The 16,875-nt window shown below is 36.3% G+C and overlaps 1 protein-coding gene and 1 pseudogene across 2 annotated transcripts in view; both read right to left on the reverse strand.

Annotated features, from left to right (window-relative positions):
- Positions 1-895: 895 nt before the first annotated feature.
- Positions 896-16,875, reverse strand: part of CD96 (CD96 molecule) — an 85,542-nt gene continuing 69,562 nt past the window's right edge. Inside the window, exons 12-15 of one of the 2 annotated variants that reach the window (XM_036446895.2) lie at positions 8,989-9,051; positions 6,946-7,035; positions 3,662-3,785; positions 896-1,922 (exon numbers count right to left, since the gene is read on the reverse strand). In XM_036446895.2, the coding sequence (XP_036302788.1) occupies positions 1,766-1,922; positions 3,662-3,785; positions 6,946-7,035; positions 8,989-9,051 (434 nt within the window). In that variant the 3' untranslated portion in view covers positions 896-1,765. Of the gene's footprint in view, positions 1,923-3,661; positions 3,786-6,945; positions 7,036-8,988; positions 9,055-16,875 lie in introns of both variants that reach the window. The other variant, XM_036446894.2, reaches the window with a different exon arrangement.
- LOC118724776 lies at positions 9,359-12,911 on the reverse strand (annotated as a pseudogene).

Below are 16,875 nucleotides of genomic sequence, written 5' to 3' on the forward strand. Positions count from 1 at the left end.
TGGGGGCTTGAGGAGCTGCTTCCAATATGGTTCAACCACATGGCTGGCTAGTTGTTAAGAAGAAGCCTCGGTTCCTTGACAGGTGGACACATCAATAAGGCTGCCTGAATGTCCTCACAGCATGGCAACTGGCTTCTTCCAGAACAAGTGGTCAAAGAGAGATCAAGGCAGAAGCTACAATATAATTTATGACCTAGCCTTGGAAGTCACACTCTGTCATTTCTACAGCATTTTATTGGTTATACCAGGCCTGGGACTGGTACTCACTCACAAAATTGTGTAAGTGCATGCCCTGAGTGTGAATATGTACTTAAATTTTACACCCTTGCTGCCTTGCTTGCCTTAATCTAGTCCTGACCAGCTGTACACATTTGCTGTACTTAGTGTTAGAAGGGGCTACATAAAAGGCAAGAATCATGGGAACAACATGAAGGCTGGCTACCATAAGAGTTAAGCACTTAACCAAGATTCTGATCAATGAGAAGGGACTTCCACTGGCTCATCAGTTCTCAACTTTGGTTGAACACCTGAATCATCTGGGAGTGATGACTTAATTGATCAAGAGGAACAACCATGATATCAAAAAGGTCTCCAAATTATTCACTTGTGCAGTCAGGGATAAGTACATTGAAAAGGAAGTAAAAGTTCCGTCTGAGACTGAATTCCACACAGAATTTGCTATTGTATCGATATCTATCAGCAACATCTGTTTTCCCCTCATGGAGCAGAGTATGGAGGAAGGTTTAGAAGGACAAGGGGCATCAGTAATTTACTCACTCACAAACTGTTGTGAAAACAGAACAGGTCAGGATGACTAGGTTTCTTTCCCCACCACCTGTATGTTCTGTTTGAAATGTTTTATAAAAGATTGGTAGACACAGGGTTAACTCATCAATGCTAGTCTGATTTGAGGTTCTTTATTTGTTTCAAGACATATCAAAACAGGCACATTGGATGAACAGAGAGATCCACAGATGAAAAAGAGAATAATGGAAATGAAATGAGCTAGATTAGGGTTAGGCTGTCTGTTTACTTATATACCAGTTTGCCAATGGTTTCACACACACACACATACACACACACACACACACACACAAACACACACACGTGAAGCCAATAATGAGATCACGCTTAGCTCATATAATTTTAGAAGCCAGTTCAGGTTTGTATCTATTAGGCTACATGGTTGTTGAGTAGTTATCTCTTTGAACCTTCCTTATTCCCCAGGGCAGGAGCCTGGGCTGAATGTACTGGGAAGAAAGGTGAAGGAGGATTGGAATGGGGTTCTTATGCTGTTTTCTGCATTGAAAATAAATAACATAATTTCAATATAAAGACTCCTGCTAGAACTTTCACATTTTCTTCTTGTAATTTTCCTAGGAAATGTAGAAAAAGCCTCAGAGATTAGCATGATTTTGGCAAATAGTTTAGAATGTTGGCAGATGCCCAAAGAGAAAAAGCTCTGTTACAGACATATGCTCGAAACCATTGGTGTCACCTCAATCAGATAATTAAAATGAAAAATAAAACACTGCAAGCATTTTTTATGGCAGTAGCCTAATTTGCACTTGTTACATAAGCAAGGACATTCCTGCAGATTGCACTGGGTGTCAGCATAACATATCCTCACTCTTCTGTAAAGGCATGCTCAGATGAAAGGGGACAAGTTGCTGGGAAAACAGGTCATTCTCTCCTGACATCCATTTTAGCCACAGAAGAGGCTTGGCTAGAGGGCAAATACTTAATAAACAAAATATCTACCATCTCAATAGGATTCTAGCAGAGTTTCATTGTATGGCAAAGTCTCAAAGGTTTGGAGTGCTTCCATCTCGTGACAGGGTAGATCACTTCCAATGGATTCTTGAATGCAAATGTACTTGATGGGAGGGGGAGGCGGCTTGAAAGATGGGGGTCTTTCCATGCTAGGAACAAAACATTGCTCTTTTAATGCTAAGAATGTGAGGAGGTGATTGAAGTAGGAAACAGAGAAAAAGAAAGACATACCCCACTAGCTCTCAGAATTTTCTTGGCATAACTTTCTGCTTGTTAGTTTTCTCATGATAATATCATTAATTAATATTTAGATGGTAATTGTATAGTTTGCAAAGTGTTTTCGTTATAACCTTATATCTAGAAATTGAATATTATTGTCACCATTCCATATATAAAAATTAGGCACCAAGGTTTTAAGCATCTTGTTCAAGAGAACCAGACGAGCAATTCAAGTCTTTTAACTTAAACCCATACTCTTCATGACAACTGGTTCTTAATAGAAGTGCTTCTCTTATGTGGGTTAAAAATATTCCTCTAGAGACAAAATTTTAAAATTCTGTGTGCTGTGGGATCTGGTTTAGGTGGGAAGTAAAGACAAAAATGTTACACTCAATTGAATCCTTGAGTTGATTGGTACAGAATAGATAGTACCAGAGTCCCTTCTCTTTATATAAGTGAACATTCTGAATGTCATCTTTGTATAAAGTGTTATTCTCTGTTAACGCAACTCATCTCTTGTCTGAAATGCAACAGGCATACAGGTGACTGTGAGATCTAGCTATACAAATGCCTCAGCCCTACTGATAATAGAAAACAGAAATATATCTGTGAGCAGATTTATGTCCACAACCAAACACCTCTAGCCCTTGTCTATCAATCCTTAGTACCTTAACTTCTCTCTCTCCCATAAAAACATTGTTTCTCATTTCTGTATAGCACAGGCATTTGACTAACACACAACAAAAAATCATTTCAGATTTTCACAGTCCCATAACTTTCTCATTCTATTAAACAAATCCCCAGTGTCTATTACCTGGTTTTCTGATGCTTTAATGGAGACAGTATTTATCAAAAGGTAAATAAAGTATTAAGAAATTTGCACTTTTGTTTCTTTCAGGTAAATTCTGAATTTCTCAAGGTCATATGGTGACCAAAGTGTAGTACTTGGATGAGAATCCATAAATTCTGACTATTGGTTTAGTGTTTTATTCACCATGATAGTAATTGGCAGATATGTGGAAGATCAGACCTATGTATTATGAGGGTCTCCTCTAATTGTGGCCTAATCTGGACTGATTCAACATAGATCTGTCAGAAAAGTAGAGCATAACCTTATGTGTCCTTTCAGATTGTGGATTGGAAGAAGAGTTCCAGAAAATATTTCAATACGACTTAAAAAAAGGGGGGTAACCAACTGCTTAGTTTCTTTTCCTCTTGGGGAAAAAGGTAAAGGGCAGTAAAAGCTCATTCTGCTGAAAAGCAGCTGGAAATTTCTTAAAATTACCTTTCTCACTCAATTTCACACTTGAGCATCTCAGCAGGGCTAGGCTCAGGCAGGTCAGAGATGCATGAAAATGAAAAAATAATAAAGATTAAAAGAAAAATCATTTTCAATTTTGAGGTAAGGTGAGGCTCGGTTTTTATTTCATGCCCACTGACTGTTCTACTTGCTGAGTGCAGTGTTACAGCCTGAACAAGGCAGAAGGGCTACCAAATCAGAAGTTGTGTATCTAAGCCCAATTGTGTGTTGTGGGAAAGCTACATTACCTCTCTGAGCCTTATTTCCTCTGTTAAATATGACTCAATATAGGAATGATATCTATAGTGCTGAATGAATAATGCATATTGAAGAAGTATCGGTTCCTGCATATCTTGGCATTATACCCACATTTCTTGTTGGTATTGACACCATTTTCTCACTCCAAGACCAAAAAATACCAGGCAGAAAAAGAGCAAAGCTGCTACCATCACTGGCCAGGACATTCCATCTTTGGGCTTATTAACCACATTATCTGAAAAGGGCATAAAGAGAAGAATTTTAATGCTAAACTTTGGCCATTGGAAAACAGAATTTCTCCCACCTGACAGATATTTCAATCAAGGGCCAAAGGTGTTTCCTGACCACAGTCACACCAAGGGACCTTGTCTATGCCTTGTTCTAATTTCTGGTTTGGCATTTATACAACCACGTTTTTACATGAATGTCTTTCTTGGTCATGTGTTCCACAGCTGATCTTTTCCTTCATTTCCCCAAGGCCCTGGACAATTCCTGACATGTGGTACCCAAAGAAATGTTACCCGTATTTCCCCAAAAATAAGACATCCTCCAAAAATAAGACCTAGCGGAACTTTGGGAGAAAAAATTAATATAAGACACTGTCTTATTTTCGGGGAAACAGGGTATTTGCAAGAATGAATAAATTAAAATAATTTGTAAGTTAACGTTATTTTTGAAACAATAGTCTACCTTTGGGTTTTCTTATTCTTGAAGGAGTCACTAAATGCTCTATGGAAGCACATGTGATAGGAGGAGGGAAAAAGAGTAAAAAGCAGTGTGACATTCCAAAGTCCTGAAGAGCTAAAGCTGAGAAACCCTGGATAATACCTATGGAGTTGTAGTGCTGAAAAACTATGTTTCAAGACTTCTCATTTGAATGTCACTCAAGGAATCATATCCAGGCTAGAGATTTTCTTATCCTTTTCTATCACATAGCCTCCTTTTTTATTCCCCATATCCATTTCAAGAATAGAAAGGGGAGAATGGACAAAACAGTTAAAACTGAAACCAGTTGGTATTGCAATTTCTGTGGTCTGAAAAGGGAGGAAGTTGAAAGTAACAGACTGGCTAAAATGATATTGGTGAGTAATCAATGGGCTGATTTTTCTTATTCTTGCTGACCATATCCATACTCAACTCATTCATTAACATTTGAATATTATCAATAAATTAAACTGCATGAATCAAAGTCTTTAAAATATTATAGATTCTAGACTAGCAGCAAAATAAATATCCTACTCTGGATGGTTTTACATTTTAGCAATTGAAATTGCCTGGTTCTACCTGGCAGTTAATAGAAGTATTTTCTTTTTAAAAACTACTGAGATCAGCCGAAACCGGATTGGCTCCATGGATAGAGCGTCGGCTTGGGGACTGAAAGGTCCCGGGTTCAATTCCGGTCAAGGGCATGTACCTAGGTTGCGGGCATATCCCCAGTAGGGGGTGTGCAAGAGGCAGCTGATCGATGACTCTATAGAGTAGTTTCTAACTCTATCTCTCTCCCTTCCTCTCTGTACAAAATCAATAAAATATATTAAAAAACAAACAAACTACTGAGATCGTGTTTACAATTCATACAGCACAGAACTATAAAACTACAGTGAAAAAAAAGTGCCCTTACTATTTAGGTACCAGTTACGCACACTAGAGGCAATAACTTTCAATAGTTAATTACATATCCTACCAGAAATTTCCTATGCATACATAAACATACAATATAATATAATATGTATCATGAATATACATCCCTTTTATTACAAATGCGGACATACTCTACATATTGTTCTGCCTGTTCCCTGGCTTTTTTTCTCTTAAAAATTTTCTTGGAATACTTTCCAAATAAGTGTATAGAGATTGACCTCACTTGATTAAACTCCTGGCTAGTTCCCCAAATGTAGAGATCTACCATAGTTTATTTAATTGGTCTCTTAATGTCAGGTGGTTGAATTGTGTCCAGGCTTTTATTATCTCTAACAACACTCCAGTGGAATCCTTATACATTATAGATAGATCTTTAGCTCTTTAGATTACATAGATCATTTGGGCAAAAAGTGAATTTTTATATCAAAATTATCTGGACTGATTTAATCCAGATTATAAAGGTTTTTATTTTCATTTGTTGTCTAGATCTATTATACTGTTTTCCATACAAGTCTCAAAAAAAAAAAAAAAAGATACAGTCTAAAAAACTGGATTTAGAATATTACGTACCAAGTCTTTTCTATGTCTTACATATTGTAGTTTGGACTGCAGCCACATTATGTTAAGTTAACAGAGTGTTGGTTATCAGTGTGGAAGACTGAAGACTTTTTCTCTCACAACACATATATCCAGGATTTGAGGTCTTCCTGAAGCTCACCCTACCTCAGCCCTGTTGAAACGGACCCCGAGGGTACCCTGGAAGCTCATGGAGTTCTTCCATACACAACCATGTGATACTGTGTATGCATCAGTGACTAAAGAGAGTTCAGAAATTCAAACCACTGGAGTATTGTGATCACCTAAGGAACAGCTCAGGACTGCACAACGTTCTGTTTTAGTGAAATCAAAATTAACTAGGCTCTACACTAGTAATATGGTAGGAAATAATATTTATCCCCAAAGTTTTAGAGAAATAAAAGAATAAAAAGTTTTTTAAATGGGTGTTAGGTTAATGTTTACAAAATTTTTCTTCAAACCAAATATAGAATAAGATCATTGACTTCAGGAATGTCTCAGTGCAGAAGCCGAGCTCCAATCGGGCCCCATTTCCAAAGTAGGCAGTTCTTAAAGTCACCAATATCTTATATTGGTAGGAACACAGTTTGCAATTCTGTTGACATGTTGTGTGAGGATGATGCTCTAATGATCTAAGGATTGCATGACCTTCCATATGAAATAAAATGATTACACAGGTGAAGTGCTCACTAATCAAGTGAACAACCCCTGAAGTGAAAGTGTTGATTAGACCTCTGAATTTATGATTAAGACCTGCATTGGGAGGGTCCTAACTTTATTGAACCTCCTTATATAAAATAATGGATTACATTTAGCATTGATTAATTTTTATTAATATAATACAGGAATTCTTTTTGTTCCAACAATCTCTTTCTTGATTCAGACTATATTTTCACAAGACTGAAATGTTATTCCATATTTTCCTGTTCCCCAATTAAAATCAGATCTTTCTGTTAGATGCTGACAATACCTGTACTATATCATAGCATGTCACAAATAAATTTAATTATATGGCTACTTAATCACTATATATCATCTCTAACAGATTACTATCTTCAGGAGGTCAGTGTTTTCACTGTATGCCCAACAGTTGACACAGTGTCTGGCAAACTGTACTCAATAAATATTTCTTGAGTCAATAAAACATAACATCCAAAAGTAAATGGCATATGGCTCACCAGTGATATGGATGTCGTTATTTTTAGTAGATCTATTGGCAGCTGTGGGAACTTCTGGAAATTCTTCGGTTGTCCTAATGAAGTCATCACCTAGGGATACAAAGGGGATTATCTGAACTGTTCCTAATAGCCATCTCAATCTGATCAAATAGTATAAAATCATGACTGGATTTCACTTGCTGTTAGGAAGAGCTCAATTTATATGGCTTAAACACTCCTAAAATATTTTATGTGTAAAGTTCACTAAGGATCAATTTACTGCAAGGCCAGAATCTTAGTTTCTGTCTAATATGGCACCAAATAGTGAAGTTTCCTATTGGATTAAATAAAAAAATAAATAAGGGGAGAGAGAGAGAAGCTGCATAGCGCACATTACAATCCAATATCTGCTAAAGAATCTCCATGAGAAATTTAAATAATTACGGGAAAGTATCTTAAGTTGGGAGCATGGAAAGATGAGGTATATCCCTATTCTCTCACAATAACAGAGGTCTAGCCCAGTGGTTGGCAAACTGTGGCTCATGAGCTACATGCAGCTCTTTGGCCCCTTGAGTGTGGCTCTTCCACAAAATACCAGTGGCGTTAGAAGAGGTTTAAGTTTTAAAAAATTGACTCTCAAAAGAAATTCCAATCGTTGTGCTGTTGATATTTGGCTCTATTGACTAATGAGTTTTCAATCACTGTTCTAGCCAATCAAAATACTGATTCTCCCCACTCTAATGTATTTGGAAAGGTCAATAAAAATTCATTGGCATCATTCAAGTAGACAAATCTATATTGACAAATCATTCAATCTTCCAATGGAAAAATAAAACAAAATGCATTTTTAATGATTTCAATTGGTTAAAAAAAAGCCATTATATAGATTTACCGTATTTTTCGGACCATAAGACGCTCCGGACCATAAGACACACCAGTTTTTAGAGAAGGGAAATGAAGAAAAAAAGATTCTGAAACAAATAGTGTCCTAAAATATTTTATGTGCATTAAAATCCAACATCACAGTCATAAACACATGTAATCAACCCTGTAAACTAGTAAACAGCAGCATTTAGAACCATTTTAGAGCCAGGCAAGCACACAGAGACCACACAGAGCCGGGCAAGTAAAAAAACTTTTTTTTTTAAAGTATATATGTAGGCTATATTTGGACCATAAGACGCAGGGACTTTTCCCCCCCACTTCTGGGGGGAAAAAAAGTGCGTCTTATAGTCCGAAAAATACGGTAAACCTATATAATAAAGAGCTAATATGCAAATAGTCATCACACCTGCATGCCATAATGACTCAGACATTTAACACTGGGAAGAGAGGAATGGGGACCAGCCAGGCACAAATGAGCTTGCAAGAAAGGCATGGGGACCAACCAGGTTATGGCCTAAGAGAGGAACAAGCCACCTGCCCCATGGTCCTGGGTGTCAGTGCCTGTGGCTGCAGCCCGTGTGAAGCCACCTGCCCATGGTCCCCTGCAGCTGCAGCTGGCCAGGGCAAAGCTGGCCTGGGTCCTGGGTGCCAGCAGCCAGCCAGAGGGAGGGAAGCCTGGGTCCCAGGTGCCTGTGACTTGTTGGAGGAGGGAATCCTGGGTCCTGGGTGCAGGGTGAGGCAGAGGCAGTTAAGGGTGATCAGGCCAGAAGGGCAGCAGTTAGGGGCAATCAGGCAGGCAGGCAGGCTGTCAAGCGGTTAGGAGCCAGCAGTCCCAGGTTGCGAGAGTCAGTTAGAGATCCTCCGAGAGGTCTCAGATTGGAGAGGGTACAGGGTGGGCTGAGGGACTCCCTGCCCCGTGCACAAATTTTGAGTACACTGGCCTCTAGTTTTGAAATAAAAGAGGAAAATCTAATACTTGGTCTCTATCTTCTTTCAGTGACTGGGCAGAATTTTGGTTCCATTCATTATCATTGTCATTGTCATTGCCATTTTCATTAACAAGATGCACTTTTAAATATCTATCAGAGATTGGATTCTTAGCAATCCTTGTTTTTTAATCTCTGTCAAGATGAAGCAGACCACTACCTCTCCTGACCCTAAGTCTTCCACACTGCTTACCATGAACTGTAGAGTCCACATCTGAGGGGAATGAACTGTGTGTTTCACTGGGCATCCATGAAGCTGCTAAAGGAAGAACATAATGGAAGAATCAATCTGTAAAAGACTAGTTATTTTCTCTTCTTAACTTTTAATTGAATCTAATGATTATAAAAGAGGGATATTAATGTATATTTAAAGCAACATCATTGTACTATTCTGCAGCACACATTAGAAAGTCCCAAAATAAAGTGGGAGTTGAGGTAATGCTAGTAGAAGGCCTGTATTATAGACAAATAGGAGAAAGAAAAAGAAATAAAACTACTAGGAGAGGTTCTTTCAGCCACAGAGAAGGTGCTGTGACTATTCTCGTGGCCATCCACAGATGAGCTTATGTGAGAGAATGAAAGCCCAGGTGTGTTATGGTGGCCTTTAGTCGAGGAGAGGTGCCAATAGGACTTTGAAGAACTTGGTAGAACACCTGAGGGAACAAAATCATTTGTATTTGTGAGTAAGCTGACATTTTTTATTCAACTGTGAAAATTGAACTGTATCAACAGTGAATTATCAGATCCTGATTGTTATAAGCCTGTTAGCTGCTGAGTGTAGCCTTTTAATGTATTCTGTGGCAAACCTTCCCCTTGAGTGGATGGCAGCAAACTCAGCACATATGGCTTTTGAAATAGAGCCATTAACTCATTTTGTTTAGTTCCCCATCTCTGGCAAGAAAATCCACTTCTTGGCAAACTCCCCATAACTGTATTTGATAACAGGCCAATAATGTGATATAAAGTAAAATAACTCTAGTGGTGCCTGAGTAGTATGCTCATTTAGTTAAAACATTAGCATACATGATTTTGCAAGTTAAGTGTCTTCTTGTGTGTCCAAACCAAAATAATCAAAACCAAAATAAAATAAAACAAACATTAAAAAATAAACCACAAAAAACAGCCCCAGCCTTCCCCTTTCTTGGTTTTCCCTTGAATACCAAGGGCATTTGCAGCTGCAGACCAATGTATGTTATTAGGTACTTCAGAAGAGGCATTGGTCCCCGGACAATCTGTCATGGCAACTTCCATGGGGAGTCAGTTCACAGGAAAGGGTGGTTTTGTACACAGCTATTTAGAGTTTGACTAGGCCAGAGAGATGTTCTTATCTTCAATAGAATTATCTGACCCTGCACCTATGATCTCAACTCTTTTTTTCCCCCTAGACTACCAAGGTATACAGATGTTGGTGTACTGAGTAATTTTAAATGTCCATTTTTAATGATTAAGTCGTTAAGATAGGAATTTGATTGACAAAGAGCAACAATTATAAAAAGAAATTAGTAAGAGGCCTGGATTTAGGTACAATTATAATGAAGACAGTTTGTTCAGGTTTCTCCTCCCCCCCCACCCCCCCTTATTTTTTGTTTTGTTTTTGCCCAATATTGTGTTTCACTTACTTTCTATTTTTAGTGTTTGATGTCTTTATATATTATCTCTTCAAATTCAGTTTTTAAGAAAGTATGTAATAAATTAATTTATGTTAAGGTGTCGGGAGCCGAAAAAGAATCAGTGACTACATCTTAAAAGACACCTCCATCTTAGACACTGAGTTTCTGACTTACCAGAACTCAAGTGACAAGCTGCTGTGTGGCAGGTAACTAGAAACAATCTAAATGCCTAGCAGCATATCTGGCCATTGAGCAAGGCACACCTGTTGTGATAACTCGCCCCGCCCCGGAGAATCCCTGCTGTATCCTCCCCTACAGACACATCCTGCTGATACACAACCCTCCCCGCCCTGGAATGTCTCTGCAGCAACTAACCCCTACAACCTGTGTACATATATTGCGGCTGCAACAAATAAAATTTGAGGCTTGATCAGAACCCTGTCTTGCCTCCACTTCTCCACATCTCCTGTCCTCCCTCATTCCCTTCCAGGTGTCTCCTCGCTCCCACGTTGCTGTCCCGCTGGCAGGGGCATTAAGGTTATAAAATGGTTGACCAAATGCTATCCCTTTGAGAAAGACAGGTATTTTTTTTTTTTTTTTAAGATTTTTCCATTTCATGATTATTATCAGCAGGTCACAGGGGAACAGTTTGTAATGATTAGTTACACGTGGATTCGAAGGCGTTTTTTTTGTTTGTTTGTTTGTTTTTTTAAGCGTAACATAATTTCAGGAAATGGTGATATCATTAGTATGATCCATCCAAATTACAGTATTTAAAATCATGCAAATTATTTGCCCATTTCATAAAGTTTCTTTTTAGACTTTTAGGTATTTTTCAAGTGTAAAAAGACATCTAAAAATGTGTGATAGAATTAAACTACAAAAACTATTTTGGAAGAGTAGAGTTATTTCTCTAATTTTGGCTTTAAGATTTTATTTTAACTTAGTTTAAAAAATACAGTGGGGAGTGTATTGAGGAAGGTGAAGAAAAAAGGAGCTTCTAGTTGATGGATTCAGCATGTCTAAAACACTTAAGTAATGTAAAAAAAAAAAAAAAAAAAAAAAAAAAAAATCATGAGCCCGAGCTGTTTTGGCTCAGTGGATAGAACATCAGCCTGCAGACTGAGGTGTTCTGGGTTCAATTTTGGTCAAGGACACATGTCCAGGTTGCAGGCTCGATCCCCAGAGTGGGGCACAAAGAGGCAGTCAATCAATGATTCTCTCTCTTCATTGATATTTCTCTCTCTCTCTTCCTCTCTGAAATTAATAAAAATATATTTTTAAACAACCTTCAAGAGAAAGAATATATTATAAATAAAATTTCAGCAAGATGAAGAGATGAACAATTTTTACAATAAATGTGCCCACAGGTGAGGCCTTCCTTAAGAATGCTTGTTTACAGCATCTTTAGTAAGATAGAATTGGTTATGTACAATAACTCATCTTTCACTAAATGATATACTTTTCTGAAAGTTCCTACTCTATCATTTAGCTATATGATTTTTAGAATTTTGTTTCACATTGACCATACTATTGGCCATTTTTAAGTCTCAAGAGTCTCAGCAGAATTGTGTTGTTATTGTCTTTTAATTGATTGAAATATTCTGTGTTGTTAAATTCAAGAGTTAAATCTCTGTCAAACCTTTGAGCACCCATTTTCATCAAAATCCACAAATGAACATGACTTTGACATTTAGATGATAGACACCAGCTTGATGGATAACCTCCTTTAGCACATCACTATTATCAGCTAAAACATGAACACAGGTATATTATGTTGATGGAGTTTCTCAAATACATTTTTATATAATCTTTTTAACATAACCTTGATTTCTTCCACAATTTTTTAAAATTTTACTATTAGCAAAGCTTGTTCAACAAGGAAACCATGTAATACCATTCTATCATAAAAATGTACTTCTCTTTAATGGTAAAAACAGGATCAATTTCAATAGCACGGTATTTTTCAGTTACTTGCAATAACTCCTTTGGACATCTGTCTGTAACTAATTTATAGTTATCAATAATATCATGACATGGCAGGCATATTTTCTCTTTGTAGAGAAATCTACTTAGTCTGTGGTTACCTGAAGGTTGGCAGCTCATCTTTTGATGAAACCAGTGATAATCTGTTACCTTTGTAGGATTCTTATGGCAAATTGAACTTTCAAATTATGGAATAATTTTACATGTCCAGACTTTTTTTATTTGATTATGTAGTCTTCCTTAAGGCACTCTGAGTTCTTATGTAATTAATTTTGTCCTAATACAATGGCATAGGTGGCAAGTAATAACTCAAGATGGAGGGCTTATATACCAAGATCTCTATGACCTTGGTCTTCAGCCCCGTCTTCCTCTTCAGGCTGAGTATGTATTCGGCCAGCACCACCTCTTCCACTAGAACATAAATGCTGGAACAAGTTACTGTGTGTGTACTCTTGCCATGATCACCTAGGCCAAAGGTGGGATCCTCATACTCTTCCTGGCCACCAAAAGAAGATGACATGCATGAGCTTTCAAAGTGTGACATTTGTGTTCTCGCTGTACAAAAGTCCCCAGACACTGGTAGTTTAACAAAAAAATATATATAATTTAAAATCAGAGAAATGAATAATTAATTTGAGACTGACCTAATTAGAAACTATATGACAGAAAGGGAAAACAACATTTTAGAGGATAGGAAAATGGAATGAGATGTGATCAGAGACATAAAATATTTTAGAATTTGAAAACAAGAGTGGTGAATTTAGAGGATCAGGATCAAAGCCAACAGGGAACAGAGGGACTGAAAATTATCCTGGAGATTTAAATAGGAATAAGATCCAGTGCTGCTATAGGCTCTCTCATTCCTATGTCCCTACCACTGACCCTCAACCCCCCAATTCTAGCCTCTCCATCACCTTCTGTCAATGGAAAGTAAAAAGGGGGTTGTTAAGAAATTATTAGACACAGCTCTCAAAAGCCTGAGAAGAGCCAGATAAAATCATGGGCAAGATAAGCAATGCATTTTCAAGGTTTAAGAAGAATACATATAATTTGAAGGATAAGGAATGCATGGTTAAAGAACAGAATAAAGACCCCATGTGATATCAGTAAGAGGTACTCTGAGGCCCAGGTGTGTGTGTATGTGTGTGTGTGTGTGTGTGTGTGTGTGTGTGTGTGTGTAGTGAGCTTGTTGATTTTTGTTAATAGAGCAAGTTGGAGGCATAATGATTCATGGAGATTCATATCATTTTTCTGCTTGTCTAACTGACAGACTGAATTAAATATGGTTTTCATCTCCAGTGGACCAGATGGATAACAGGGAAAACCAAAAATCAAAAAAGTAATTAAACTTAAATTTTCTGCTCTATGGTCTGATCACCTGAGTGTCAGGAAGAAAACATGTTATCAGATGTTATTAACTTTGTAGATTTGGGGCATTTAGTTGGTCAGATTTGGTATCCCCATTTCACAGGTGCTTAAAGTAAAATAAGCATATCTGTTTTAGATTGAGGAAACTTGGAAGCTGAACTAAGGTTAGACTTCAATATTCATGAATCCCAGCTTAGACTTCTTCAAGTTGATTAAAAAAAATGACAACAAAATAATACATTAAACCATATATTTATAAATTTAATGTAAGTGCAATGAACTCAGAACCATCTAGTGACACCCAAATAAATATGAGCTATGTAAAATACATGTATATAAACAAATATCCCATATCACAAGATCACAAATAGCAATGGCCTTAAAAAACACTGCTGTGGGATTATTTCACAAGAAAACCATTCATTATTATTCTTTTCCCTGTCTCTGAATATTTTATAAATCTATTGGAATAAACATAATGGAAGAAAACAAATCCCGCTGCCAATGCCTGCCACGAGTCTTGCTAAGTGCATCATCTAATATTGGGTGTTACATTATAGTACAATCCAATGAGTAGGAACATGCTTCAAAAATAGTTTGGGAATAAATAATCAATATGCACTTGTTGGATCCTAATGTGTTTTTGTCAGTGATTATAAATAGAACAACTCACTGCAGGAAATTTTTCTATGTTTATGGATAAAACATGACAATTTGTTAACAAGGACTTCTTATTCTTGCACAAGTAAAAATGTGGGTGTTTCACTGCCAGGAAAAAATTGTTTATTGGGTTTTAAAGTTGCATTTCTATATTTCACAATTTCTAAAGCTATTTTCATTATAAAAATGATAAAGAGATACGTGAGGATAAATAAAGTTTTCAACTGGGGAAAGAAAGAAAATGTGAAGTGTTACAATAGTTCATTTCAGTATGAAATATATTAGAAAGACCAAAAATAGACTTGTGTAAATTATAGAGAACTTTCAAATCCTTTTCAGTTTTCCAGTGTCTGAGACAAAATGTACCTTGGGTGGCTTGCCTGCTTCATATTGATGTTATGCCTGGGACAATTTTTTTTTATTTTATTCCTGGCACACATAGTATTTTAGTAAGAATTTAAATAAAGCAAATAAATAAAAAGGTCAAAAATTCCATTTAAGTAGGTCATTTCTTTTCACTGTATTTATGTGTGTTTTCTTTCTTGTCCTTGCCCATGTGTACACATACTCTTTCAAATACTCAAGAAAGATTTTCTGAGTACCTATGTATGCCTGCCACTCTACAAATATCAAGATACAATAGTGAACAAGTCAGAAAAAAGGTTAAGTGCTTGTTCTTGTGTATCTTACATTCTAGTATAATTTAAATAGAAAATCAAATAAATACAATAAAGAAAAACATCAGGCAATAACTGTTATGCTGATAATTAAAATATGGGATAATATATATTATATAATTGTAGCATAAATTTAAGTTCAGCTTTTTGTTATATCATTGTCCAATAAACTCTTTTGCTCACTGCTACACAATTCTCTCCACCCATGTCATCAACAAGTATGCTTTAATTTATCTTTCAACAATATTTATTGAGAACTAACTATACGGCAGGCATTACCTTAGGCACTATGGACACAGGTAAGCAAGCAAACCAAAAATCGCATGGAATTTACTTGCATTATATTATTGAGAATAAGGGATGACAAGTTAGTGAGGTCTGATTTCAGCATAGTTTGTTACAAACAACTCTATTTTTTATTAACACCATATAGGATAAATGTTAATTTATTAAGTATAGGTTTTCATCCCCAGTCTAACAAATATTTTATTCTCAATTTATAACTGATTGGTAAACCTTTCCAACTCCTAGCCTTGTCTACATAATAAGACATACTTTTAGTACACTATAACTATAGTTTTAATGGGCTTCATAATATTTCATTGACTTATTATCTTATGCTATTCCACATTCTCTTATTATTGGAGAAATTCTTCCCAAATGCCCCATCATTCTCCTTCACACACACACATTTTTTAATTTTTAAAAATAAACATTATTTGTCTACCTCATCTCACCCCTGTTATGCCATTCAAAAGCAAACACTGTTCTGAATGTTGTATCTATTATTCATTTATTTAATTTTAAAGTTTTTTTTTTAATCACATGTTATACCTAAACCATATAGTGTCTGGTTGCACTTGCTTTTAAATTTATTTAAAAATATTATTCCATATATTGTCACCTGGCATTTACTTTTTTGATTCAACAAAATGTTATGAAGATTCATTCATGTTGTTGTATGTGACTGTCATTTACTCATTTTTCATTACTTTATGATATTTTATTATATAGCAATGTTACAAGTTATTTATCTAGTCTCCTGGCTATGATCATTTAGATTATTCATAGTTTTTGCTATTATGAATAGTGTACATATTTCCTGGATATATGAGCTAGTGTTTTGTTGTGTGTGTATTAGAATATTTATCCAGGAAAAAAATTGTTGGATTGCAATGTATGAAAATATTCATTTTAAAAACATAATGCTAAAGTGATGGTAACAATTTATACTCTCACTAGCAATATATAAAATTGTACATTGCTCTCTAGTTCATATAACATGCAATAATTACAGACTTAACTGTTGCTAATTAATTAGGTATAAAATGATTATCTCATTATAGCCTTCATTTGTGTTTTCTGATTAATAGAGAAGTTGAGAATCCTTTTTTTCTAGCCACTATTTTTTTTTACTAATATATTTTATTGACTTTTTAGAGAGAGGAAGGAAGAGGGATAGAAAGTTAGAAACATCAATGAGAGAGAAACATCGATCAATTGCCTCCTGCACACTCCCCACTAGGGATGTACCTGCAACCAAGGCACATGCCCTTAACCCAAATAGAACCTGGGACCTCTCAGTCCACAGGCCGATGCTCTATCCACTGAGCCAAACCAGTTTTGGCTAGCCACTGTTTCATGATTTGTGATATACCTATTTGTTCATTGTCTATTGCTTTCTGCTTTTCTTCTTAGTGATTTGTAGGCATTCTTTATTATTATCCATGAAATAACATTTTGATCCATTGTGAATTATATAGTTTTAGTCCTTTTCCA

This window comes from Pipistrellus kuhlii, unplaced genomic scaffold, assembly GCF_014108245.1.
Source record: "Pipistrellus kuhlii isolate mPipKuh1 unplaced genomic scaffold, mPipKuh1.p scaffold_m20_p_2, whole genome shotgun sequence".
NCBI classification, from domain to species: Eukaryota; Metazoa; Chordata; class Mammalia; order Chiroptera; family Vespertilionidae; genus Pipistrellus; species Pipistrellus kuhlii.